Source organism: Pelmatolapia mariae, linkage group LG18 (genome assembly GCF_036321145.2).
Source record: "Pelmatolapia mariae isolate MD_Pm_ZW linkage group LG18, Pm_UMD_F_2, whole genome shotgun sequence".
Taxonomy (NCBI): domain Eukaryota; kingdom Metazoa; phylum Chordata; class Actinopteri; order Cichliformes; family Cichlidae; genus Pelmatolapia; species Pelmatolapia mariae.
Genome location: NC_086243.1, coordinates 33,206,110 through 33,233,548, shown reverse-complemented (window position 1 = coordinate 33,233,548; position 27,439 = coordinate 33,206,110). Strand labels below are relative to the sequence as shown.

At 42.0% G+C, this 27,439-nt stretch overlaps 4 protein-coding genes and 1 long non-coding RNA gene across 6 annotated transcripts in view; 2 read left to right on the top strand and 3 right to left on the bottom strand.

Annotated features, from left to right (window-relative positions):
- Positions 1-67: 67 nt before the first annotated feature.
- Positions 68-5,282, bottom strand: LOC134616986 (zinc finger protein 235-like). Of its 2 annotated transcripts, none has more exons than XM_063462127.1 (4): positions 4,838-5,282; positions 3,522-3,619; positions 3,353-3,440; positions 68-3,191 (listed from the first exon to the last, which is right to left on the bottom strand). In XM_063462127.1, exons 1-4 carry the CDS (start codon positions 5,127-5,129, stop codon positions 2,365-2,367), a joined length of 1,305 nt encoding a protein of 434 aa, XP_063318197.1. In that variant the 5' UTR covers positions 5,130-5,282; the 3' UTR covers positions 68-2,364. The 2 variants fall into 2 exon arrangements, with proteins under 2 accessions (XP_063318197.1, XP_063318198.1); XM_063462128.1 differs by having other exon boundaries at positions 3,353-3,437; positions 4,838-5,280.
- Positions 5,283-6,022: 740 nt separating this feature from the next.
- On the bottom strand, positions 6,023-11,582 carry LOC134616981 (zinc finger protein 648-like). Its single transcript, XM_063462121.1, has 3 exons — positions 10,877-11,582; positions 9,860-9,920; positions 6,023-8,701 (listed from the first exon to the last, which is right to left on the bottom strand). The coding sequence occupies exons 1-3, from the start codon at positions 11,225-11,227 to the stop codon at positions 7,755-7,757; spliced, it is 1,359 nt and encodes a 452-aa protein (XP_063318191.1). The 5' UTR covers positions 11,228-11,582; the 3' UTR covers positions 6,023-7,754.
- On the top strand, positions 11,171-17,492 carry LOC134617008 (uncharacterized). Its single transcript, XR_010091491.1, has 3 exons — positions 11,171-11,279; positions 12,124-12,894; positions 17,404-17,492. It is a non-coding gene; the product is annotated as an uncharacterized LOC134617008 (long non-coding RNA).
- Positions 13,939-19,165, bottom strand: si:dkey-7l6.3 (zinc finger and BTB domain-containing protein 49). Its single transcript, XM_063462126.1, has 4 exons — positions 18,714-19,165; positions 17,390-17,505; positions 16,626-16,752; positions 13,939-15,487 (listed from the first exon to the last, which is right to left on the bottom strand). The coding sequence occupies exons 1-4, from the start codon at positions 18,973-18,975 to the stop codon at positions 14,649-14,651; spliced, it is 1,344 nt and encodes a 447-aa protein (XP_063318196.1). The 5' UTR covers positions 18,976-19,165; the 3' UTR covers positions 13,939-14,648.
- Positions 19,166-21,056: 1,891 nt separating this feature from the next.
- The window catches only part of dnaaf11 (dynein axonemal assembly factor 11), a 31,820-nt gene continuing 25,437 nt past the window's right edge, over positions 21,057-27,439 (top strand). The window contains exons 1-5 of the mRNA XM_063460926.1: positions 21,057-21,252; positions 21,440-21,517; positions 21,619-21,791; positions 22,173-22,393; positions 23,124-23,300. Coding sequence (XP_063316996.1) covers positions 21,057-21,252; positions 21,440-21,517; positions 21,619-21,791; positions 22,173-22,393; positions 23,124-23,300 — 845 coding nt within the window. The remainder of the gene's footprint in view (positions 21,253-21,439; positions 21,518-21,618; positions 21,792-22,172; positions 22,394-23,123; positions 23,301-27,439) is intronic.

The following is a 27,439-nucleotide window of genomic DNA, read 5'->3' as shown; positions in this document are numbered from 1 at the left end:
CAAATTTCAAGTGATCAGAATAGTTTAAAACAAAAACAAACAGAGCGCTCTGATTTTAGCAGCTGCTTTTATTAAAAATGATATAAAAAGAAAAAGGAAGTTTGTTCAGCGTTTCTTCAGTTACACGTCAGTCACAATGAAACTCGATGTACAGTCATAAACATTTGTTACCTTCACACAACCACAGGCTAGTTTCAGACATGAACGTTGTATAAAACACCTGCTACTGAAAAACCGCAAGACTTGAAAAGGATTATTTTCAGTCCCTGCCTGGTGACACCATGACCAGTGAAATTTGAATCAGGAAGTACAAGTTCTCTTCCACTTATCTTTATCAGAGGGTGGAGCCTATCCCAGCTACCACAGAAAGGTCACCAACCTAACACATTGCTAACACAGAGACACAGAGAACCATTGACATTCACAGCTACGGGCTATTTAGATTCCCCAATAATTGAACATCTTTGGATTGTTGGGGGAAGCCACGCAGAAAGGTCAGGTGTTGGAGCTGATCTCAGGATCTCAGGCTGTGAGGCATCACTGCCACCTTCACTCTCATTTGTAGTCTCTTTAATCGCTCACAAGTTCAGGGAAAGACTATTGTTTACTTGGCCGTTGTATCTAAATTTCACTCAACAGTCGGCGACCTCTGGTCGTCACATCGGCCCACATGGGCGGCAGTTTAGAGATGGAGGTGAGGAGCTCCACCTAGATCTACTGTTCCTACATCTGAGGAGGTTCAGGACACAATCAGCATGCCTCCTCGGCACCTCCCCTTGGAGGTTTTCCAATCACATATGGGTGACGATAGATCCAGAGGAAATCAGAAACTCACTTGATATATATCCTGGGAGCGTCTCAGGAAGAGCTGGAAACCATTGCTGGAGAAACAGAAGTCTAGAAAAGTCTCAGGTGCCCTCCTTAGCTTGCTACCACTTTGACCCAACTCAAATGAGACAGTGGGATGGATGGATTTTTTCTTCTTTAATGTAAATATTTAATGGAAATTTTAAGATAAAATTGCTTCAAAAATGTATTTATTTCGTTTAAACGAGTTCCCAGCCCAGGCAGGAGGCTGTGGCGCCCACTTTGGATTCACTTGTTAAAACTGTTTTGAGTTTAAATCAAACACCACCATCCACTAAAAACGTTTCCCCTACACTTCAAAAGTCTTTGTCGCCTCATGGAAGTTTCATTTCCTCTTGGCTGTTACATTTTTTTCATAGAGTTCAGTTCAGGATCTTTTGAGTAGTTCTTTCTCTGCAGACGTGACCAAACTTCAGTATCCATCCACTTTATCCAAACAGAACTGTTAGCTTTGGATTTTGTGAATTTGCTTAGTTTTTACTGTTTTGGTTTTTTTTTTACTGGCAAAGTGCAACAGCTCCTCGGGCTTTATTTGGGTTCAGCAACTTTACAAAGACTGAAACTACGGAAAGTACGATTACATTTTAGGTTAGTAAGCATGAACACTGTTTGACTTTTTATTTTGGTTAACTGAAGCTGAGTTTTAATTAAACATGACAACCTTGATGCCCAAGACAAATACCTGATGGACACAAAGCCCTTTCCTGCCTTCCTTCTGTTACCTGGGTCAAAAGGGGGGGGACACTGAGGATGTCCCCAGCCAACCTGCTGCTGCAAGGCTCTTAACAAAGACACAAAAAAGAGAGCACATTACACCAGTTTAATTCTCAGTATACTGGCTTCCAGTACATTTCAAACTCGTAGTGCTGACTTCTAACGTTGTGATGCTCCTGCCTACATCTCTGGTCTTTTAGAACCCCACGCTCCCTCTCGCAGCCTGAGATCATCTAATCAAAGGATGTTGGTAGTCCTACGAACACATTTTAAGACCACGGGAGTCAGATCTCAGAGCGGTGGCCCCCAGGATGTGGAACGCTCTGCCTCCATCTTTACGTTGCCTTGTTTGTATTTATTCTTTTAAACAGCAGCTAAAGACTCATTTATTTAGACTGGCTTTTAACTAGATTTGTGCTGTATGATCAATTGTGTTGTTTTATGTACATGGTTCTTATCTGGTGAAGAGTGCTATATAAAGTTATTATTAATATTAATCAACACCTAATCTGTCCAGGTGTCTCCTCACCTGGGAAGAAGACCAGACTAAGAGCGACTCAGAAGTCTGATTAAAAGTGGAAGCAGTGGCTTGAAATCGAGCCGATCCCCGGCGGCCAAACTGTCTGCTGCCGTATGTTCCAATGAAACACGTAAAAACGTACGCAGGTGATCCAAGAACATCTGTTTTGTGTTCAAACATACATGATACACATTTTTACAGTAGGTCACGTGTTTCTGAGACTACCTCACCGCAGATATCTGCAATGCCGCTCCTCCCAGCTGTCACTGCACGGCGCCAAACCGTTTCTCTCCTGCATGGAGAGTGATGTGGCGCCGCAGGTGGCTGCCTGATATGAATGTCTTGTTGCAGTACGAACACCTGAACTGTTTGCAGTCTGTGTGGACGGTCATGTGGACCTTCAGCGATCCCGACTGGGCAAAACGTTTGCCACAGTGGACGCAGCCGTAGCGTTTCTCGCCCGTGTGGACGCTCTGGTGGCGTTTGAGGTTGCTGGAGTCAGAGAAGCGTTTACCGCAGAGCGCACAGACGAACGGTTTCTCGCCGGTGTGGACCCTCATGTGGGTTTTGAGGTTCTTGAGGCAGGCGAGCTTTTTCCCGCAGCAGTTACAGACGAATGACTTTCCCCTGCCATCCTCGCCTCTGTGGCTTGCCGCTCTGCTGATGGCATCCTGTCTCCACCCGCCCCTCCGGATGAAGGAGCGATGTTCTCCTGGCGTCTCCTTCCTAATAGGAAGCTCGTCTCCAGGCACCGCCCTCTGCTGGCTGCTCTGGAAACCTGCAGGTCGCTCTGCTGCAGACAGACTCACCTTGCTGTGCGGGAACGTGAAGCTGCCACCTGAATTGGACGCTGATGAGCAGCCGGCCTCCGCTCCCAGAGGATTTTGGGTGGTGTGGGAGCCATGCTGAAGCTGCGGCTCAAATATCAAACAGTCGTAACTGCTGGTTTCTGACCTCTGGGTGTTCTGGACAGAGGTGGAGGTAGAGCTGACTTCCCCGCTCGTCCACAAGATGCCACCATCGTTTGCTGCTTCCTGTTTGATTGCAGCTTCTGCCTCCACCTGTCTCTCTTCATTATGACAGAAACTTTCTGGAGATTAAAGAAAAGCAGAAAGAGTTTTAGCCTCTTACACAGCTTAAACTGGACACCATCGGGGTTTAGATCTGTTCTGTATGAGCCAGCTACAAACTAAAAAGACTACACTGAGTCAAACAGGAAGAAAAAGACTTTCTTCAGTTTCTCATACTTACTGTCCGGCTCAGACTGGGACCAGGATACGCAGTCATCGTCCTCCACTTTGATCACAGCAGCTGTGGTAGCTATGTCATCTGCAGGCTGCTGGAATCGGAGGAGAGAGGTTAAAAGATGAAGAGTGAGGGAGGAAATCCTGCTAATGCTCCTCCCACCTTTTCTACTCACCGTACTCTGTGTGGTTTCCTGTCTCGGCTCTGCAGGTGAGTTGTGGTCTCTGCACTGAGGCATCGCCTGATTGGACACTCTGGACAAGACTACCTCACCTGCAGGAGGTGAGTGAGGATGGCGTTTAAAGTTCTGAATCGTGTACAGCTGTAAAGCTGATCTATAAATTTTTTTTTTCTGTGCATTGCTGCGATTTTATTGTCCTTTATGTCCTTTATCTTCTGCAAATTGATCTACATCAGTTCTTTAAAAACCCTGGACAGTCCGAGGTGTTGGATGGATTAAAACAATGCGCCAGATGTGTTCTACTGGGTTTTGGGTCAGGCGAGCGTGGGGGCCAGTCAATGGTATCAATTCCTTCATCTTCCAGGAAGCGCCTGCATACTCATCACATGAGGCCGGGGATTGTCGTGCACCAGGAGGAACCCAGGACCAACCCAGGATCCGCTACTTCAGTACAGGTTGTGACAGCGGGTCAAAGGATTGCATCCCGTTACCTAGCAGCAGTCAGGGTGCCGTTGGCTAGCCAGTAGACATCTGTGCATCCCTCAATGCCTCCCAATACCATCACTGACCCACCACCAAATTTTGGCACGATGTCTCCACACCTTTTCATGTCTATCACATGTGCTCAGGGTGAGCCTGCCCTCGTTTGTGGAAAGCACAGGGTGCCAGCGGGGGATCTGCCAAGTCAGGTACTCTATGGCCAATGCCAATCAAGGTTCACAGTGCTGGGCAATAAACACAGAAGAGGAACTCAGGCCCTCAGGCTACCCACATAAGGTCTGCTTCGGATTGCTTGGCAAGAGACATTCACACTAGTGGCCTGCTGGCAGTTCTCATTCTGTTCCTCCTTACACAAAGGAGAAGATACTGGTTCTGCTGATGGTTTAAGGTTCCTACTGCCCTGTCCAGCTCTCCTAGAGTCTCCTTCATGGGAGACACACCAAAACTGCTGGCATTGGCACGTATTAATGTGCCAGTCTGGAGGTGTTTTACTTCCTGTGCAAACTCTGTAGGTAGGTAGGGCACAGGAATCGCCTCATACTATCAGTAGTGCTACTGACCTCTAAAACTAATGGACAAAGTCAGAAAAAATAATAAACATAAACATTTCTTTTTGTACTCTACCTGTTGTTTATTTCATTGAGACCAAAGCAGCTGGAAATGATTAACAACCCCGTCTGTTACCCAACTGACCGCATCAATTAATCGAGTTCATGCTGCACTCCGGTCAAAAAGTTTTCCTTTCATTTTTTTATTGATTCATTTTTACAGTGTAGTTGCTGTGAATTTAGAAGTTAACGGTCGGTTACCTGTCGCGGTCGCGTTCCTCTTCAGTTCGGCTCGTGCGCGGCCGCTCGCGTGGAGCACCGCGCTGCCGCTGGCGGTAACCGCGGCTCGCAGTGCGGTCGCTCGGGCGGCCCGCAGCTCCATGAGGCGCAGTTTCCTCCGCAGCACCTCGTTTTCTTTGCGGCTCCGCGAGATCTCCAGCTGCAGCACCGAGTAGCCGCTGTCCACGAGCTCGCAGATCTCCGCCACGGCCGTGTTGGCCAGCACCTCCATGATGGAGGCGAGCTGCGCGTGGAAGGCGGCAGCGGGGGACATTGTCCAATCCAGCGCGTGCGTGTATCTGAAGCAGAACAATCCACACCGCGGGCTCGAGGAAGGACCGAAGACTCCACCGTTAGCTTACCTGAATGTAGCCGCTCACCTGATGTGCGCTCTCCGATACAGACCAGGAAGTGATGGCGGGGGCTGGAGTTAATCCATAGTGCGCATGTGCAAAGTATCCTTTTACTGTTTCAAGCAAATTTCAGGTATGAAAACGTCCCAAGAACTCCTCGTTTGATTGTCCTTCTTAGGGAGATGAAACCTGTATCAAATCACATTTATATTTTATTTTAAAATTTATTTTATTTGTTTTTGTGAGTCTCTTGTTCGTTAGAAAGAAAAAAAAGAAATGTATATGTTTTTCTACCAGAGCCGGCTCTAGTCTTTTTGCTCCGGTAACCCCTTCCCCATTTTAATAAGCGTGTCTAACCATCAAATGTAAATGAATATAGTAATTATTTAAGAGTAAAAGCTATATTAAACAAATACATGTGTGAAAATGTGATTTTAAAAACAAGCTTTTCTGTATAAAATCAGAAAATCAAACCAAATCTACCAGTAGTCTAATTTTCTGCTCACTGATAAAGCCATAAATATTGCCAATATTTAGTCCTACAAATTGTTTTTCCAAAGAAAAAAAAAAAAAAGTTCTCTGGATTTAAATACCTAAATATACTTTGTTTAAAAAATAGTTTTAATGTGTGAAAATTAAGGCAGACTTTGAAGAAATGACACGTTGTGTATTGTGTTGCAGAGATATCGACTCAAACTGAACTAAGCCTGGACTGTACTTTCATGTGGCATCACTTTGTACCACAACATTGTGCCTGAAGCCAGTGAACTTTTATTTAACCAGGTAATGAAAAACATATTCTTATTTACAATGACAGTCAGGAAAAACCACACAAACATTGCACCTGGTTGTGAAGGCTTTTGATAGTTTCTGCAAATCCTGATCTACATTGAATAAACAAATTATTATTTACACATGAAATAAGATGCAAAACACTTTTTAACCATTTTATTACCCAAACATTAGACAAACTGTCATTTAACATAAACCGTATCAACAATACTTTCTGTGAAACAACTTCCAATATGTGCAGTAGACTTTGTAGCAGCACAGCTTTTAACTGATGAACATGATGCTCTTATTTTAGCTAAAAAGCCTAAAAATGTGTGTAACAGCTTCCTGGAACCTTTTTCTTTTGTCCAACAAACGCAGAAATGTTAACAAGAAAACAGAAAATTATGAACTTAGAAACCCTAAACATCAAAAGTGGTTGTTTAAATTATTCAGAATGAGACGTTTTTTATCTGATTGGGTGTCGCTGCACGTGCAGATGTAGCTACACGTCAACACACAGATTTGCTTGGTAATACTACTCCATGTAAACACATTCATCAATACAAACCTGGCTTATGGATGAGCACATGTAACATGCCTTGTGATTCTTGTTAGAAAGGTTTCTTTCTGTGTCGCTCATGTGTCCTGTTCATGTCTGTTAAAATAACTCAAATTGTCAGTATTTAAGGTAAAAGGAGCTAAACGTAGTGATGTGGTAACAATTTAAGCAGCTTTTAGGGTTAAAAAACAAAACAAACAAAAAAAAAAAGCCATTTCGGAGTACAAGGAAAAATTGCAGTTCCTCTGATGTCCACCGGAGGCTACTTCAACAGTGAGTCAGGCTGCAGTTACCGTAGCAGCTGTAAACATGTTTTGATGTTTACAGGCTGCTATGGTAACTGCTACAAATATGGCTCTAGTCTCTATTGACGGTTTGAAGACTAAGAGCAGCATGGGGGGTGAAATATTTCAAATCTGTTAAGGCTTTAAGTTAAGGACGTGGACAGTGTTACAAGATGGATGTAGCTGACGTGACTTCACCTGTTCATAGAGTCCTCTAGCAGACTCATATCCTGGATAATTTTTAGAATGATCCAAATTTAGAAAACTAACTAGGTTTTATTGAAAATGAGCGACTGGGCCTATAAGTCATTAGGGATGTCTTTACAGAGGTCGGGTCACAGGGCAGTTTCCACACAGACTTCTACAGGACCAGGCAGCTACCGCCCCCTGGTGGCATCTTAAAAATGCAGGTTAAGGCACTTCTGCATTAGCTGATAACTTCGCACGCTACCCTATAATCTAAATATGGTCACTTCTAGTTTCAAAAAGCGGAGCCTGTAGTGATGGCACAGTGTCCATGTCCATCTTTTATATACAGTCCGAGTACCATCACGGCCAATTCATGTTTGTAGCGACTGCCGGGCTTTTTCTTATGCACAAGAGACGTCCCCCGAAATAAAGACAACAGGGCTGATATAAAAAATATCTTAACTGGTTTTTACAGGCAGTTTTTAGAGATAAGATGCATCAGATTCAGTAGCTGAACTACATGTGGGCCAATCACAGAGTGACACTGACACGTAAAGCACGTTAGATAAACTATGGACAGATTTGATCTCTTATGTTTTGAGATTTTAGAGTGAAAGAATAAAAGATGATAAATTTAAGTAATAATTTAAGTTATAAAAATAGTCATATTAGCTGATGGATGCAGCTCGAGCACAAAATAAATGTTTTTTAAACGTTCGTAAAAACCAGCATTTGGGCATTTAGGGGTCGCTCGGGACGTTTGGGTGACACTTCTTCATGTGCAACTTGAGGCTATATTTGACGATGAAGCTCCGGGAGCAGAGCCTGCACGCATACGGCCGCTCGCCCGTGTGAACGCTCAGGTGCGACTTCAGGTGAGCCGACTGGGTGAACTTCTTGCCGCACTGCTCACAGCTGAACGGCCTCTCGCCCGTGTGGATGCGCATGTGGACCTCCAGGTTCTGTGACGTGGCGTATGTCTTGTTGCAGAGGGAGCACACGAAGCGCTTCCCTCTGCCTCCCGTGCTCGGCTGCCCGTTGCAGAGCTGCGGCCGCCCTGCCTGGTCCCTGTAGAGGGCAAAGTTCATGACGTCACCGCCGTCTTCGTACTCGAAGGCAGAGCTGCTGGCTTCGGACAGCTGGCAGTCTGTGGGGGTCGAGCCAGAGACGCTGAGCACCTTCAGTCCAAAGGCGTCGCCGTCCGTGTTTCCGTCTTGGTGAAACGCAGTAAAAGTCACCTGACCCTTTGACTGTTTGGGCCACCCTGGGTCGACGGTCAGATCGAGGTCTGCTTGGTTTGACGGAGACTCGATCAGAGCGCCGCTGCTGAAATAAACCGGCCTGTTGGCGCTCGGAGGAACCAGCGAGCACTCCTGAACCAGATGAATGTCAGGGTCCATCTGTGACGAGTACGACCCAGCAGATTCGCCAGATTCCATCTCAACCTCGTCGTCAAGCTGCTCAGAACCCCCCGGCTCACGATCGGGAGAGTCCAGAGTGTAGACGGACACGGTCTTCTGCGTCCCCGCCGTCAGGTCGGATGTTTTCTGTGCCAGCTGCTCAGATGATGACCTGTTCTCGGACTCCAAGCTTTCACGCCAGCGCCTCTTTGTGCGCCGGCCGATGGGAGTCGATGTGATGCCCTCTCTGGCTGCAGGCGCCACCCCATCAGCTGTTAACTTAGTACCTAAGTAATTACATAAAAGAAAAAAGAATCATTAAACTTTCAGAGTTTTCATGATAAGATTCAATGCTGTGAAATGTTGAGCATCAGAACAACACGTTCTCATCCCAAAACCTAACATACAACACTATATGACGAATCTTTGGTATGTTACACTTTCGGAAACATGAGAACCATTTGGAATGAATCTACAGATGTACATTTTTTTACTTTCTCATCATGAATCACTTTAGAAAACACTATCTAATAAGATTAAGGTTATGGTTAGGTTTAGGGCTGGAATACACGGCTTGAACGTGTGTTACCACCGGGAGCTTCATTCTGTTGGATTCGATCCACAATCCGACGCGTATCACAGGAACGCTCCTATGGGACACCTCGGGATGTGACAAATTGTCGGTATGCTACAGGTTGGGAATGAGAACGATCTCATCAGCACAAATTAGATGAATATCAGCTGTGGTTGATGAGCCCGGGTTATTCTTGATGATGTTGTTGATGATGTGTTGTTTTTATTTTTTTTTGGAAGTATTATTTATTTTTCTAATTTAATGATTTTCCTCCCTGAGAATGACATTTTCAGTTTTAGAAAGTTAAGAAATCACTCATGCCTTAACTTACAAAAAAAGACTCCCATTCTTGTTCTCACAGTGCCAAATCCAGCTCATTAATCTAACACTGATATCAGAGCAGTGCATAGTGTAAACTGATACTTGTCATAAATTTTAAAGGAAACACAGGAAAATTAAAGAGGAAAAATGAAAGGAAAGAAAGAAGTGAAGTGACCAGCTGTCACTCTTTAATTCTTTTTTTCCTAATACAGCATTATAGAAACCCGTAGCCATGACGACTACACTCAGCTTTTATTTAGAATAGAGATGGTTGGTAATTTATTGATGTGTTTCTTTACTAATGATTGTTTGTTCCCTGTGGTGCGTTCAGAGTCGAGTGCAGCAGAATTTTTATTACTTTGGAATAAAATTTTGAAGTTTGGCTGTGAATAACCGTAATGCTACAGCTCTGCAGAAAGTTATTTTACAGAGACGTTTCTGTTTTTTCTCTCTGTTTTAAATTGTTCTGGAGCATGAACACAACCTTAATCATTGTTAATAAACACACTTCAAAATTAGAGAAAAGATTTGCTGCAGGTCGTTTACTCACCTTCCTCAAAGACGTCGTTACTGTCCGAGTCCTCATCTTTGATCAGCACCACTTCTGGAAGCTGCAGACGCCACAAAACACAAAAAACAACATTAAAAAGAGACGATTAAAATACTGTTTTTATAGAAACACAAACTGAAGAAGAATAAATGTTTCTGGAGTCCTGATTGGCTGACTTATCATTGAAATTAATTTAAACTTCAGTATCTCAAATCTTCAGTTAAAGATCACGCTCTCTCTCAAACTGCCCTCAGGTTTCTAAAACAACAACAGCTTCAGGCCTGATGACAAAACAAACACATCAGGCTGCACTGAGCATGTGCAGAGATAAGACCATTTTTTCCTTTTGTTTGGAAAAGAAAATTTGATGGCATAAACCTGTTTGTAAAAGTGAAATTAAATCTGAGGAAAACAATTCTTTTTAAGTACTGATTAACTGTAAGGATGAACTCGAGGTTTATACATTTTGGTTTTAATTCAAGTGAAATAAATGAAAACTTTTAAACTAGTTTTAAACTATTCTGATTATTACTGCAGTCATTAATAACTATTAGATTTGATAAATTATCCTCATTTCAGAGAATTTTCAGATTTTGGGCGATTTAAGAAGGCCACACGTTGTAAATATCTTCCATTTATTGTCAGAGTAGATAAAATATTTAGTTAAATATTTAAGCATTGGCACACAATATCAATAAATTAAACGATCATCTGAATTGTTTCAGTTTGGAATGAATACTGATTGCAGATTGATTCAATTCATTTTATTAGTCATTATTGTTTATAACAAATACATATATTTGTGATTACATACACGTGATGTGTTTCTAATAGAAAGTTTCCGGGACATTTCTTAGGTAATTATGTCATTCAGAAAAAATGTTATTTATTCCGTTTTGTGAGCTGACTGTATTACACTTCCGGTTCTAACCTGCGGTTATTATCATTGTTATTGTTGCTCTCTGATGTCTGCCTGTTCCCGGGCTTCAGGTTGATTCAGGCCGGCGGAGTGCTCACCTCCTCCCGCACCGCTCCAGCCGCGGCTCCTCGTCCGTCACCTTCCCGCTGCTGCTGCGTTGTTCCCGACTGCTGCGTAGACTCCGCCGCCGGTGAGACCTCCGGTCCCTCCGCATCCGCAGCCTCCCCTCCTCCTCCTCCCCCGCTGCTCCCCCGGACCACGATTGACTCGATGAGGTGTAGCTTCTTCTTCAGGTCCTCGTTCTCCTTGTGGCTCCTGGTGATCTCCAGTTGCAGCACCGCATAGCCTTCATCCACCACCTCGCAGATCTCCGCCACCGCTGCTTTGGTCAGCGCGGCCATGATGACGGAGAGCTGCTCGTGGAGAGCTTTGCTGCTTAAACCGGACATCCCGACGAACCAACGGAACCCGAACCGGAACCGGACCACACGGAGCCGCAAGGTGAGCGCAATGGAGCCGCGAGAGGAACCTGTTTGGACTTCCAACCGTCGGCGAGAGAAAAGAGCCACAACGGTTCCTGCAAAACTTTCACTTCCGGAACAACACCGCTGCCTTCAGAATAAGAGCCTGTTGTTATCCACAGAACTACATTAAGAACACCGTCAGTGACCGACTGCTAACGGCAAGAAAACAGAACAGAGCATGCGTAATTACACAGTGCTAAGGGTTTAATGTATAAACAGAAAAAAAGTGCGTTTTCAGGCTGTTAAAATAGTACAAGTGAAAAGGTTTAAATAAATATGAAAAAAAATGGCTATAATGGTAACAATGAAAAGTGCAGATTAAATAAAATAACAAAACCATTATTTGTAATAATAATAATGTAATTGTAATAATGTAAAGCTAAGTCGACAGGAAAAGGAAAATATATAATAGACTTTAAAAAATTCAGATAGTAAATTGGACAAAATCATCATCAAAACATAAAAAAAAATAGATAAAATTTTTAACTATTTAAAAAAATAATTGAAATAATAAAAATGCAAAATGACACTGACACAAACTCATAAAAATAGAATAACTAACTATAAATATAAAGATTAAAAGTAAAAGTAAAAATAAAATGTATGAACTCAAACTATAAGATCTAATAGAAGAGGCTGGATTTTAATCATCTTTAATGTATTGTACCATTCCTTTGTTTCTAATACTTTATTCAATTACCTTAGTTTATTGTGCTTTTGTATTTATATTTTAGTCTTTAGACATGTTCATGAAGACGCTTTGCTTTTCATCCAAGTGTTTCCCGGGTGTTTAACCCCTCGTGGGTTCTCTGCCCTTCAAGGTTTACCTGAGGGTGGCTCACCTGTTGAGCGTCCACCCTACCATCATGCTGAGCTCACCTGAGGCAAGATGTGAGCGTGGGTTGATGATTCAGCTGTACAGCTGCATTTAAAGGAGGAAGGCCCCTCTTTGGAGGAAGCCAGCGTTCACATTTTGCAGTTTGAGAGAGGAGTGAAGGAGGTCAAGTGTCCACTGTGATCCACCATCACTGAACAGGAATGGTCGCTTAGGACATCGGCTCTCAGGACACGACAAACATTTCCTCAGGTGACCTCAACAGCTCACGACTCCGAGTCCATTTGGGTTGACCCTATCCTCAGTGGCTGAGAACCTACACAGACGTATTTATATTGTTTATCATTTTGTTATTTTTCACTTGTGTAAATATGAGAAAGAATAGAAGCCAATTAAGATTCAAGTAAATGCAATATAAATAGAACAGGCGTGGGACTGTAAATATGTGAACAAGAACATAAACAAACTGATATTCTGTTTGCTGTTCAGATCCTTGAAGCATTTGTAAAACTAATGATATTTTTGCTGAACTGCTTTGAGGCGTGTGTGTGTGTGTGTCTGTGTGTGTGTGTCACTGTGTGAATAATTTAAAGACAGATTCTGGTTGTTTTTATTAGAAACTGCAGGCTGAGCCGTGGAGCTGTCAGTTTGAACGGAGAGCACGGTTCAGACTCCAAACACACAACAAAGAGAAAACGCTGCCTGAGGAAACGCTCTGATTGGCTGCCAGGTGTCACCTCAGAAAGCAGAACTCCAGGTGTGTTAACCTGCAGGTAAATCAAGGATCGTTTAGTTTTCCTAAAGTAATGAAGACAAAATTAAATCACAATAAAATGATTTATTTGACCTTTTACTTACATTTATCTCAATTTTGACTTTTGAATGTTTTTATTAAATGTTTGTAATTTTATTCTTAACATTATTTACTGTTTCACTTCTCAAGTTACGCTTCATTTTGGTTTTATAGTTTTTAATGGTGAAATTCTTCAGTTTTAACATCTCATCATTTTCATCTAATGTAATTATGTCATTATCATTTTTAAACTATCGTTTGATGTACTTTTTAATCTCATCATGCTTTTTCGTAATACTCACATCTTATTTTGAAAAACAGAATTTTTATGTTTTCACTTTTTAAAAAATAATTTTCTCATTATTTTATCATCTTTAATTTATTCTCAATTTCAAAACAATCTTTTACAAAGTTTCATAATTTAGACATTTTAAGACAAATAATGTCTTAAAATTTCAACTTTCTAGTTTTTAGTTTTTTTAATGTTAAACTGAACTTTTTTCTTGTCATAATTTTGACATTTTTTTCTAATATTTAATGTTCTCAGAATCTATAATTTAAAGTTTTTCTCACATTTCAGATGCTTTTTGCATAATTTTGTCATCTTATAATTAGACTTCTTTTCTGTGCTCACATTGACTTTTAATTTTCTTATAAATTATACTTTAAACATATTTTTATAACTGGAAATAATACGGTTTTCTAGTCTCACTGACCCCTCAAAGCACTTAAAAATTGAATTATTTTTTAATTTTAACACATTATTATACTTTATAAACTTATATTAAGTTATGAGATCAGACTGAGAATTCCTAATCGATCGACTGAACTAAACAGCAACTGTATTTTTGTGGTTCTTTCTCTCATGGAATTTTTTTATGTCCACCTTAAAACACAGTCGTTAACAGATGACCATCACCTCCAAAATATGAATTTTGTTGCTTCCCTCAGATTTTGCACCTGAAACACGAGCAAAGCAAAGAAAATGATCAATGTGAGAGCGCACACTTTTATTTCCAGATATACGCCAAACAAAGAATAGTCACATGCTCCTTCCAAACGCCAGTTTCTTCAGTTTTTGATCTTGAAAACAATCAAAGGGAACCTGGAAACAGGGCCATTTTTCTTTGTAAGAAATGAAGGATCGGGTCAGGTCAGAGGGCCTCATTTAATACAGAGGCAGATGGTTACAAACAGGTAAGGCCTGAAAGACAACAGCAGTCAGAGCTATTGATCAGGTCTGTTCACCGATCAGCCACAACATTAGAACCAGCTCGTGCTGCCACAGGTGCAGCGGGCGGGGTCCTCAGTGTTTTGTTGGTTTTGTAGAACTTTAAGAAGAGTTTGCAGACAGAAGTGGACGATGACAGAGTGAAGAAGCAGGTATGAAGTGGATAAGTTAGATTTTGACGGTGACTGATGCACAGTGAACAGTCCCAGAGTTTCTCCTGTGTTTCCTTTGTTTTTACTCTTTTGCTTGACTCCTCCCATGTTGTTCCTCCTCCTTCAGGCTGGTGAGATGGCAACAATAATTATTCTTGTTTCTAGAAATGTGCTGCGAGCTGAACATCCACTGTAATCAGGCCGTACACGATGTTATTTATTCAGGGAAGCCTGTTAGGAGGTTTTAATGTTTTGGCTGATCAGTGGATATAAAATCAGTTTCCAGTCAAATGTCTTAGAACTGAGTAACAGCAGCGAGTTCTCCAGTAGCCGGGTTAAAAGGCCACGACCGCCTGCTCGCCCTGATGGTGCTTCTGCTGGTGGATCCTCAGGTTCTGCTTCCCGGCGAATCTCTTCCCGCAGTGCTCGCAGGCGAACGGCCGCTCCCCGGTGTGCACGCTCTGGTGCGTCTTCAGGTGACCCGACTGCGTGAAGCGCTTCCCGCACTGAGCGCAGCTGTACGGCCGCTCGCCGGTGTGGACGCGCACGTGCGTCTCCAGACTCCGGGAGGACGTGAAGCACTTGCCGCAGTAGCTGCAGATGAAGCGGCGGTCCCTGCTGTAGCGGTTGAGCTCTAGAGCGTCCAGCCTGGAGCCACCAAGCGCCAGCGCCAAAGGGAAACCGCCGGCGTTTAAGTCAGACGGTTTGTCCATGAGCGTGGGACGCTGGTCCGGCTTCAGGTACGGCCGGTGAGGGACGGGCACCATGCTCGGCAGGCCCTGATTGGTCCATGATGAGCACAGATCCAGCTCTGAGTCAAAGGGCAGTGAACTAATCAGGGAGACGCCACGCTTCAGCTCCGAGGTCCCGGGCAGCGAGGCGGGACTTCCTCCTGACTCAAGCAGGAACGACTTCCTGCTGTGAGCCACAGACACAACACGGTCTTCCGACTCGGATGCCAAGTCAAACATGATGTCCGAGGAGCAGCTTTCGACGCCCCCTGCAGGGCGCGGGGAACCGGATGTGCTGCGGGACTCGAGATGCGCGAGTTGCTCTGAGACTGCGTTATTATTCTGGTCCCACGGCCGAAGGTCGGCGCAGGTTGTGTTTGAGATCCTCAACCGAGAAGCGCCCTGCTCACTGTCCTCCGTCTCTGACGTCGGCACCTCGGTCCCTGCAGACACACAGAGGAAAACTGAAGTTCAAACGGAGCAGGTCAAGAATCTCTTCTTCCTCTTTTATCGGGTGATTTTGTTTTTTAATGTGACAGAAATACAGACAGCTGTTTTTCCTGCACGTGCACTACCACACTTTCCTTTTATTTTGAAATTATACTTTCTCATGTATTGTTACCACAGATAGTTTAAAGCCTGAGGGTTTCTGCCATCGTCAGCTTGACTGCAAAAAAACAAGAGGTGATGAGGAGGGGCGGGTCTGACGGTGGAATCATGCTCATTGGCTAATAACTTGTGACTGACACGTTACAGATCATTTTGAAACATGACCAAGATTTTCAAAGCTTCTTTTTTTATTCAGAATGACCTAAAATGAGAGTGCACATAAACTCAGCAGCAAGATGCTTACAGAGGTCAGAAAGCTGTTTTCTTCAGCGGGACCAGAAATCTTGTTGCAACTACATCTATCGCCACCTGGTGGCCTTCAGACAGAACGCAGGTTTAAGGCGCTTCCATACTGATCTCATTTTTCATGTTTTATACAGTCTGTGGCTGTTACTTAATACTCATATTTAAATTTCTAATTATTTAATTTATTTCATTTTCTGATCATTTTTAAATTTAGAATTTATTTAATCTACTTGTGTTTAATTTTTTTTCAGCTGTAAAACAGGAATTCCCCAACTTTAGGATAAAGTATATTTGATCCTTGAGGTAAAATAAATACATAAATAAAGTCTTGAAAAACAAATGAAAAATAGAATAAAAGTTTTCTTTACAATTTTATTTTTCATTAATCAGAGGAAAAAAAATCCATCCATTTACTGCTGGCCTGTCCCCTCGCTCTTATTTTGAAAGTTTAAATTGACTGGACTGCAGTTGGTCTGATCGGATTTTGTTTCTGCTGCTTTTATTTGGTGGAACTTTGCTGCTAGTTTAAAATATCCACTTATTGATTGTTTTGTTTTTTACTGTAAGGATTTAACACGTGAGTTTTAGCATTTTTAAAGAAGAAAATCAGTGATTGTTGCTCTTAAATAATAATGCAATTAAACTAAATCAATAGACACACTTAACATCCACACAGTGTCTCTGTGCCTCCACCTGGAATTAAATACATTTTGCTGGCTTGCTCACCGTCCTCACTGATAAGCAGCTCATCTGTTGTAGCGAGGTCAGATTCAGCTTCCTCTTTTGGTGTTTCCTCTTTTATCAGAACAACATCCTGTTCGTTTGTCTCCTCTGCAGCTGCTGTCGAACCGTCCTGACAGTTAGAAAAAGCAGAGCTGTAGTAAATGTTTGTGACAGTGACACATCTTCTGCTGTTTAGAGGAAAAAAGTCAACGCTGTGCAGAAAACCGGCCTTTTGTCCGGAGATGTTCTTCCTGCTGTTTTGTCTTTGATGTCTCAGGGAGACTTTGTTTCCTCGTGCTCGTTCTGCTTCCTCTGATTCAGGGAGACCTGCTAAGTGTGGCCTGATTACGATGAAAGCTTTTTAGCGACTTTTCACATTCATGAAAAAAGGTTTTTCTCTAAATATCCAAACTCATTCCATTTTCATCATTTTATCAAAATCTGTGCAAACTGTATTACACTTTAGACCTTTACATTATTTTTTGGATTATTTATTTTAGAGGAAAACTTTAGTGCAGCTGATCAAACGTGGAGCTGACATCATTTTAGTTCAGCCGTTTGTTTTCAAATCATTCAGAGGGAAACAGAAAGCTTCACTGAGCTTACTGCTAAGATTTTAATTCTAATTTGATTAAAAAACGACACTACGAGGCAAAAACATTTCTGAAAATTAAAAAGGAAGCCCCTCCTCGTGTTACACATTAACATCACATCGTTATTTGACTGTGATCGGGTCTGATCAGAGCTGATGTGGTGGGAAATCTCACCTCTTTGTTTGCAGGACTCGCCTCCGCTGTCACCTCCAGCACCGCGACACGTCCACATCGTCTGAGGTTTGACGCCTTCGGCTGCTTGGTGCTGACTCCAGCAGGCGAGGCATGATCTGAGAGAATTTAAAAAAAACACCACAAACACAAAGAAAAAGGTCTTTAAGTGAATCAGGAGACCGAGAAACACAAAACACAGGATCCACTCCTGTCTCCGTTTTGTGCTGATTTTAAAACTGTGAGGAATTTAAAACTTTAAAGGTTTTAAAGTCACATGACTGTGATTGAATGCTGCATCTTTCAGACCAAATATTGCACATGCAGAGAACTTAAACTTAATTTAATCTTTTTAAAGGATTTGAATGAGACAGCGGCTCTGTAGTTATCAGGTTATTTAATAAGATTAAATATTTATCCCAGGAGCTGGGAACTTCTTCTAACAAAGCAGCTAAAATGTTAAACAACAGTGGAAAAGATCAATAAATCACAAATATGACAAAACAATAACAAAAAGAAGCTCAATTAAATAAAAAATGAAATAAAAGAGGTCAATAAATGGAAAAAAATACAATGAAAGTAAAAAAGTGAACAAACATGTTTCACACTGTTTTTATAACATCTGTTATACTGGTTTATAAGTGTTTTATACTGGTCTAATTGGTTTTATAAGGCTTTATAACTGTTTATACAGGTTTCATACTAGGTTTAACTGGTTTTATTCTGGTTTTATAATGGGTTTATAACTGGTCAACTGCTGGTTGAATCCTCAAACAGCAGCTGCCAACTCCCACCTTAGCCCCCCAAAAGTCAGTAATTTTGGTAGCGTTAAAAATAAAGTCGCTTAATGAAATCCACCTTTAAATCTCAAGATCTTTTCTGTTTTTGTAGTTATGGTCTTTTTTGTTATTAAAATGTTAGTAACTAAGGATTAAATGACTCGTATTTTCTGCGTCTTTTATACCATCTCTTTATTTCGGCTGATGGAAGCAGCTGGAAAGTTTGGTTCATTCAAAGTGGGACTGGTAAACATGCATTATCAGTGCTTGGTTTACAGTGGAAACACCCGAATAAAGTGTACACTGAGTGCAGTGCTGACTTTGATTCATAAGCCGAATTTATACATGACTATTGGAAAACATCATGCGGAGACAAAAGTGTCTGAATATTTGACAGGGCAGTGAAAAAACGCTTTTTAAACTGTTTTTGAATGGAGTTTGGTTCACGTCGCTCTGAAACGCGCTGTGAGCCTAGACACAGGATGTCTCGCGCTCGAAACATCACCGGGGTCACTGACCTGCAGATGACCGACAGCCTGAAAACTCACCCGGGGTGAAATCCAGCAGCCTCTCGCCGCTCTCCTCCTCCTCCAGCACGGCGGCGCTGCCCCGGTGACCCCGGGCGATGATGGACTCAATGAGCTCCAGTTTCCTCCGCAGCGCCTCGTTCTCCTTGTGGCTGCGGGTGATCTCCAGCCGCAGCACCGCGTAGCTGTCGTCCACCAGCTCGCAGATCTCCGCCACCGCCGCTTTGGTCAGCGCCTCCATGATGGACGTCAGCTGAGAGTGAAACCCCGTATAGCTTGTCATGTTCAGCCACCGAGAAACGACACCAGCCGCCGAACCGCGAATTAAATCGACATTAACAAACACTGTGGACTCAGCAGAGGAGCGACGGTCCGCCCGTTTTCACGCCGAGAAAGGGTTTTTTCAAAACCGGTGAAAAAAATGATGGATGCTGCGGAGCACCGACCGTTTTTGTTTGGAGTGGATCCGTAGTCTCTTTAGCAACTTCCGCCAGAACTTTCAAAATAAAAGATCAAGATCTAGCCTTGCTAGGTTCAAGTACACATTATAAATACCAATTTCCGCTTAAATATATTACCTTTGATACAATTGTTGGATTCCTTTTCGTATTTTTAGATAATCTTTTTTATTTAAATATACTTAATGTATATTTGTGTCTTTAAATAGTTTAAATGTCCCAGTTTTAGCAATATACATATTAGCTATTGCTCTTTGACATTATCCCCCAAAATGTCTTTGTACTACGATTAGATATCAACTGAGGTTGAACATAGTGCTGTAAATCATCACTGCCTTACTTTACCCAGGTAAGTAATTAACAACACGTTTTTTTAGTTACAGTGGAAGAGCCTAGCAAAATGCCTCTTCAGATAATTAAAGTAACCACACTTCAAAGTTAAACAGCAGCACACATCTGAAAAGATGTCAGCATTCCTATTCGTAAATATCCGCGCCTCTGTCGTGACAGTCTTGAAGTCAGCATAGGGCAATTTCAAAAAGCACCGTCAACACTGTAACTTCATTTGTAGTCCGCTTGGAGTGGTGCATTTTACCACAGCACTCGAACGCAGCACTCGAACGCAGCAGCTGCTGTTTGGTTTCCACGGCAACGGTTGGCCACAGAGAGGACGATGGTTTACAGTAAGTGAAAGAAATAGAAGCAAAAATAAGTACCGATAAAGCACCATGTGTTGTTTTAATGTTCATAACTGACAGTATAACTGATTTTGTGGCCTGTTCGTGAACTTTTGTTGTTTTAAAACCCGCTTTGAACCGGTTTGTGCCCGGTATGAACTCACGGGACGGTCATGGCGGTGAAATTCAAGTTAGCATGTGGTTAGAAAACGTTCACCGTTGATCAGGAAGTATTTCCAGAGTGTTAGTCTGTCTTAGTAAAAATAGTTCAATTCTCTGAATGATTAAAAATATATATTCATATGTCTGTCAGCAGTTCGAGTATTTGTATACCCTGATAGTTTGAAGACACTTAAAGGATACTAGAAAGATATTTCAGAATGAAAGTGAGTTTTTTAATGATGTTCTGGGTTTCTCAAACATCACAGGTGTATGTTTACAGGGAACTAGAGGAGGTATCAGGATTGTGATACTGGGTTTAAAGTTGATTTGGTTGCAGCTTAAATGTGTTTTTTTAACCCTGAAAGTTTCTGATGAATCTAAAAGAAAATTAGATTTTTTTTTAAATGAAAAAGTCCCAGATTTCAGCCCACTCTTATGTACTCTAAGGGCCCGTCAATCATTAAATATCCATAACTCGAAGTTAAATCTTTGAATAAATTTATTATACAAAAATCAGCTGACTCTGAGGGGGGTCAGGTGGATTTTTCTTTCCAGATTTTATATGAAAAGACCCAAACTCCTCTTTACTTTGACTACATTGCAAAATTAAATATAGTGTTATTTTTATGGTGCTAAAAATAAGAAGTTTATTTATGTGGGACAGGATTGCTCTGAGTTTTCGTGTTTTAAAAAGTACTTTAAGTCACATGACTTAACAGGCACGCTTTAACTTAACTTGAATTTATGAAAACAGAATTCTGTTTTTGTACATTTAAGCTTTGAACACTTTTTGGCCATGAAAGTAAAGACGTCCTAATTATTAAAAAAAGAAAAACTGACTATTTCAGGTCATCAGGATCCTGTTTTTAACCGACTTAAAACCATGTTTAACAACACACATGGCTATTTAGTTTTATTTTTCTAATTAGCATCTACTATAAATTAATATTGATTGAATAATTTGTGATTAGAGATTGAGTGAAGCAGGTTAAACCACCCTGCAGCAGTGATTCTCCCCAACACCTCCTGACCTGCTGAGAAGACGTTTTTATTAGAAACGGGTTCAGATGAAGTTCAAAGGAAAATCTGTTTCAGTCACAGAGGATTTGATCCGCCGGCGCGCCGAGCACAATGAGTGTGAGATCTTCTCCCTGGAGGAAGTTTCTCTGCATCAGCAGGACATCGAGAGGATCGAACACCTCGACAGGTGGTGCAGGGAGCTGAGGATCCTCTACCTGCAGAACAACCTCATCCCCAGGATCGGTGAGACGGGCCTCAGTGTGGGTAGAACCCTTTGAAGAAAGAAATGACTGCATTTTAGTATTGGCTTGGTCTATTTACTGAAATATCACCATTTATTATGAAAGTGAGGTCTTGAGAACAGTTGTGGTATTTATGTTTGGGCCACTACTACTTGGAACTTTGTGATTTTGTGTTTTTGTTCGTTTAGAAAATGTTGGCCGACTGAAGAAGCTGGAGTACTTGAATCTGGCCTTGAACAACATTGAAGTCATTGAAAACCTTGAAGGTCAGTGCATAGCATATGTACGGGCTTTAATTCAGTGCTTGTTTTTCTGCCTGTAAACGTGTAAACATGTCGCCTTTCTGTTTCCACTTCCCGCTCATCAGGCTGTGAGAGCCTGCAAAAACTGGACCTGACGGTGAACTTCGTGGGCCGCCTGAGCAGCGTGGAGTCCCTGAGACACAACATCCACCTCCAAGAGCTGTTTCTGGTGGGGAATCCCTGCACGCAGTTCGAGGGCTACAGGCAGTTTGTGGTGGCTACATTGCCTCAGCTCAAGGTAACGTCTGAGGTGGATCCTTGTCTACATCCAGAGAGGCGGAGGCTGAACATGTGGACTTATAATTCTTTTACAAACACCTGCTGTTATTTGTTTGGGTTTTCTTATTTTTTACTTATGATTGAGGCAGCTGAGCTCCATATGGAAGATTCTGATGACAAAGTATTTGATGAAAAAGTGTCTGCAGGGATTCAGTTAGTCTGATGTTAAAAGGTCAGAGCTGAGAACACTTCAGTGAAAGCAACAGCCAGTGAAGCTCCAGGAGAAAAATGTGTGACAGTCGTTTAAAGACCACTGAAAGCAGTTTGGTCGTCAGGCTGTGAGCTTAAACCCTGATGGAGGTTCAGAGTTTGAGTCTCAGTTCTCGCTCTGTGTCCTCAGAGTCTGGACGGGACGGAAATCAGCCGGTCAGAACGGATCCGAGCCTCGCAGGGTCTGGAGGAGGCAAGGAGGCGCGTCGCTGAGCAGGAGCAGGAATACCTGAGGAGGAGAGCTGAGGAGAAAGAGGAGGCGAGGAGGAAGGAAGCAGGAGTTGAGGAGGAAAAGAAGGAGAGGAAACCAGGCTTTGACGGCCGCTGGTACACCGACATCAACAACACAGTGTGAGTCAGAAGATAAATCGTTACTCTTGTACAGAAAGTTTCTGAGATGCTGCAATTCCAAACTGCAGTGAGACAAGATTTCACTTTTTATTAAAGTTCCTGCTAATACACATGATTATGTTGAACAAATCTGGTCTCAAACAGCAGAATATTCAAGTCAAATAAGTGAAATTGCTAAAATCAGGAGGAAGAGGGGGAAAAAGGGACAAATATGTTTGCTGTGTGGACTAGATTTGGCTTATGAGCCTCTAATTGGAACCAGTCACTCTCATATCTGCTTTACACTTAGAGATTTGTTTTGGAAGTAAAATATGTAAAAGTGAAATCCAGAAAATGTGATTTCAAGGAAGCTGTTGCAGATTTTTGAGGCTCAGACTGCAAACACTGTGTCTCCTTTAGTTTCCTGGTCCCTGAGGCGGACTAAAGATCTCTGACGAGGATGTCACGTACGTAGAGGCGCTCTAGGCGGTCAGAGGTGTCGCTAACAGCGATAGAGGGTGTGACAAGTAACAATAAGTGATGATAACATCTTAAATTTTTTTCTAACACTTTAGGGAGTCAAGATCCAGGACCTTTACAGTCAGTGTGCAGCCACAGCAAAATTACTGTTATGGAATCTTCACGTGATTCATAGCAACACTTATAGGTCACCCTGATGAGTTCAGGTGATCGGAGAGTCTTTAAACTGTCTTTACAAACTCAGTGATGACCTAAGACCTTCTGGTTTCAGCAGTCCAGAGTCAGAGGACAATAAGGAGAACCAGGAGTTGAACGAGAACCCAAAGAACCCGGAGGAGGATGAGGAGCAAAGGGAGCATGAGTTCTGGCACACACCGTGCAGCTTCACCCCCGAATCTCGTTTGGAGGCTCACCGGCACATGGAGGAGAAGAGGCGGGCCAAGGAGAAGTAAGTGCTGTGAGATCTCAGCACCGCACTGAGTTATTTAGAGTCACGTGATTAAGTTCTTCACCAACATGCTGGGAATTTGGACCTCCTGCTCCATAATCATTTGTTCTGACAAATGTAATCAAATACTTTATAATTTAATATTTTTAAAATGACAGAAAGTTGTGAAAACTACACATTAACATAATAAAATGCATTAATGATATTAATTTACTATCAGGGAAAACTATATAGACAAACAGAAAACCCAGTTTAACAGTGTTTAACAGTCATCATTAATAATCATTTACTAAACTGTTGTAATGAACTCACTGATTAATCAGGCTGTATGAAATAATGAGGTCAGTAAGGCTCAGAGTGAACCTCAACACATAAAAGAAAATTAATAGGCTGTTTCAAAGTGTCAGCTACAAACTTCTGGGGGGGGGGCATGGAAGAAAAAAACACTAAATTTATCTTCATTAATCAAACACATTAAGAACATTTACTTGTGTGATGTAAAACACATTCTCATTTTAATATGGTGTTTTTTGGTTGCAATGCACTGGTTCAGCCACCAGATGTCTCTATAATCACACCTGAAAACTCCACAGCAGCAGATCCCAAATAGTGGGATTTCTGTGCCAGTCAGAGATTACTATTTGTCTGACTGGCATAAATTAGAGGCGTGGCTTATATTTAGAGGTGTGGCCACTGTGTTTGACAGGTATGCTGAGTGTAGCTGCTGGGTGTCTGGTAGGCCTCAGGTCTGCTTGTGTGCACTTTTTGTAATTACCCTCATGCGCACATTTTAACTAAAACTTTCACCATTAGGGGGCAGCACTTTGCTTTGTGTTGTGTGCCACTGTTTTTAACTCTTCTTTTTTAGCCGTTCCCATTTTCCTCAAGACATTTTCTTTTTCATGTTACTCTATTAAAAAAGAGTGTGCTATTAATGACTTTCCTCTTTAAATAAAGGTTATACTGACTCGCTGCACCACCTTGTGGTACAAAGTAATACTATAAAACAAGTACAGCCTGGCCTTATTTCAGCTTCAGGTAATCTCTCTTCAGCACAATACAGAAATGCTTTGAACATAAAGTCATAGCTGTTGTTTCTTCATATTCTTTTGAAGCTTTTAAATATTAAATTAATCACAGAAGTTTTACAATAAACATATTTAATGTGATTATCTAGTTTCCTGTACAGTTAATGGCGCTAACAGACCATCATCCATATCATGAATGAAATTCTAGTATTCTGTCAGGAATGTGTGATGCACCTGTGCAGGCTGTAGACGCAGCTTGTTGTTCAAGCTGATAATTTAGCTGTTCCAACCTCGTGTCCAAATATCATCACTTCCAGCTAAAAAACGCTAATGTAGACGCTTCAAGATGGGTGATGCCACGATGGCTCCGCCCATCATTTATAAAGACTTACTAAAGGTGGAAGGGTACAGCTGTCTGAAACGCAGCTGCTGTCCACAAACTTTTGGCTGTGTTGTCTTTTTTTCTGTGATGTTGACTTTGTTAGCCGTTTCACCAGGACAACACTTAATGTATTTTGAGTCGAGGATGGCGTGAAGCAGCATGAATCAGACATAAATACGTTGGCTGACGGGCAGGATGAGTCTGCGGTCCAGCTCGGCCTGTCGGGTTAATGAGGAGCTCTCAGACGAACAAAGTGTTCTGTACCTGAGGCGAGGCGGTGGCGTCAGAGAGACGAGCGGGTTCAGGCGGTCAGGGAGGATTTTGTTCTGTTGTGTTTGTGACGAATGACTTGGCCAGTGAGCTCGAAGGTGCCAATAATCCTGAGTGATTTACATCCAGGTGTCAGAGCGGGACTGACGGATGAGACTCAGTGGCGACTGTTTACTGAAATCTGTCTAAAAATACCGACCCTGAAGCCCCGAAGCCTAAATATACAACAATCAGGCGTGGATTAGAGGAATAATATTATAACTAAAGAAGAGTTTGTACAGTCTGCAGTGTCACAGCTTCTGATCTGTGCTGCTGCACATTTAAAACTGCAGCTGGAGGAAGAATGAACAAAGAAGAAAAAAGCCAGAATTCAAACATGAAGACGCTTTAACATCTTTAAAACACATAACAACAAAGTGTGCAGTGGAGTTAGTAAAGAGAAACAGGAGACGATGGAAGCTGCACTTTCACTGAACTGTTAGCATGTTAGCGAAATTAGCAGGTTTATATTACAGGTTATGTGTAATGTTACTGAATTTAATGAACACTTTCTAAACTGATGGATTATATATATTTTTTTTTATTTCAAGCACTGACTTTTGGGCCTCTGAACGTCTAGTTTAAATAAACTCTTTGAGTTAAAGCTGAAAGTCTGCACTTCAGTCTTATCCTGAAGAGGAAACAACATAAAAAATGTCTGTCCAGATGTTTATGGGCCTAACTGCATAAATGTAAATGTTTGATGTCATTTACAAACAATAAGGAGCATTTAGAGTCTAAAATGTCCAGATTTTCCAGTAAATTATTACGTTTTAGGGATTCATATATTCTGTATGTAAAGCATAGACTGTGTGTTTACACTGTATACTGGGTCTTTGAAGGTCAAACTGCCCAGCTGCCACACACTCTGCAGACTAATGACTCACACTAAAGACATAACTGGAGCATTTTGAGCTGTTTCAGGGCAGATTTGTTGCTGACGTGTTCGTGGTTTTGATGTTGTGGATGTTGTTGATGTCAGACGGCTGTAGAGCGTGAGCCGGTGGTTCGTCACATCAGTCGTGTGGGTGAAATGACGGACGTTTGAGTCCCGTCAGTTTCAGAGCTGACAGCACAGAAAAATTAACTGTGTGAATACTGAGCTTGCTTTTGTTCTGCTTTAAATTCCTGTTTATAGATTTTATTCTTTATATGATATAATATATTATATATATTTATATATATGTGAACATGGACCAGTACGGTGGCCCTGAGAGGTCAAATGTCCTGGAACTTAAAAAAACACCAGCAAACAGGAAAATACTTCAAAAGCAGACAAAACACAAACGAAATAGAAAAAAACAACAGAGGTAAAAACAAACAAACAAACAAAATCTCAGCTGTGGAAGTGACGATGAAAAACGTGAAGGATCGAGACACTGACGATTCATCAGTGCAAAGTACGAAGAAGCTGCAAGGTTGTGTGTGTTTTAATCGCATGATTCATATAATAGTGTAGGTGTTTACTATTAGCCGTTTACTGTTAGCCTGTCGCTCCTGGAGCCGGTCCGACACGTTTTTGTCTCCCCAAAAACACTTCTGCTGTGTTTTGTGTGATTTTGCAGCATTTTAGTATTTGCTGGTGTTTTTTTTAAGTTGCAATGGATTTGACCTCTCAGGGCCACCGTACAGAAGCCACACTTTTTAAACACACTCCGGACAAATTAAAGTTACAGCTCTCTCTGCTTGCTGTTAGGTGAGGGCTTCAGACTAACTGCTGATGAAATGGCAGAGGCGTGCTTGTAAAAGGACTTTGATTTCAGGCACCGGTGTTAATCTGATGAGCTGTGATTAGCTGATTGTACACGAACTCTCTTTAAAATGTAGCTGCTGACTGTTTCCTTTGCAGTGGCCCTACTCATCCAAGCCACTCGTGTCTTCTGCTTGTACACCAATCAGATTACAGCACTGGTCTGTCATGAGTCTAATTATTTTGCTGTAATTAGTGCTCACCTGTAAGGTGACCCTCTTACCAGGGTGTTAATTGAGTATGTGTAGTGTGTTAAACATCTGCTTCTCAAAGTGTTTCTGTCTTACACACACACACAAACACACACACACACACACACACACACACACAGCAGCCTGCAGCCTGGTCAGAGTGCAGAGGCCCAGAAATGCTGATTCTTTCAGTTTACAGTGAACGCTCCTCTGTGGGAGAAAAATGGTGCAGATTAGCTGGAAAATCACAGATTTTTGTAACCATGTGTGTGGTTTGTGTTGCACTTGTTATGACTTCATTACAGCTTTGTGAGTTTTTTGCAGCCAGGTTGATGTCTTCCATGTGAGAGACCGGTGGCAGTGACAGTCTGCTAGCACCAAAGCAGTAGGACGGAGGTTTTCAGTGTAGCATCGCGTTCCCCTTTGTGACTAATTTTACTCTCTGGACTGCCAGCAACCTTCAGCAACCACTCTCAGGT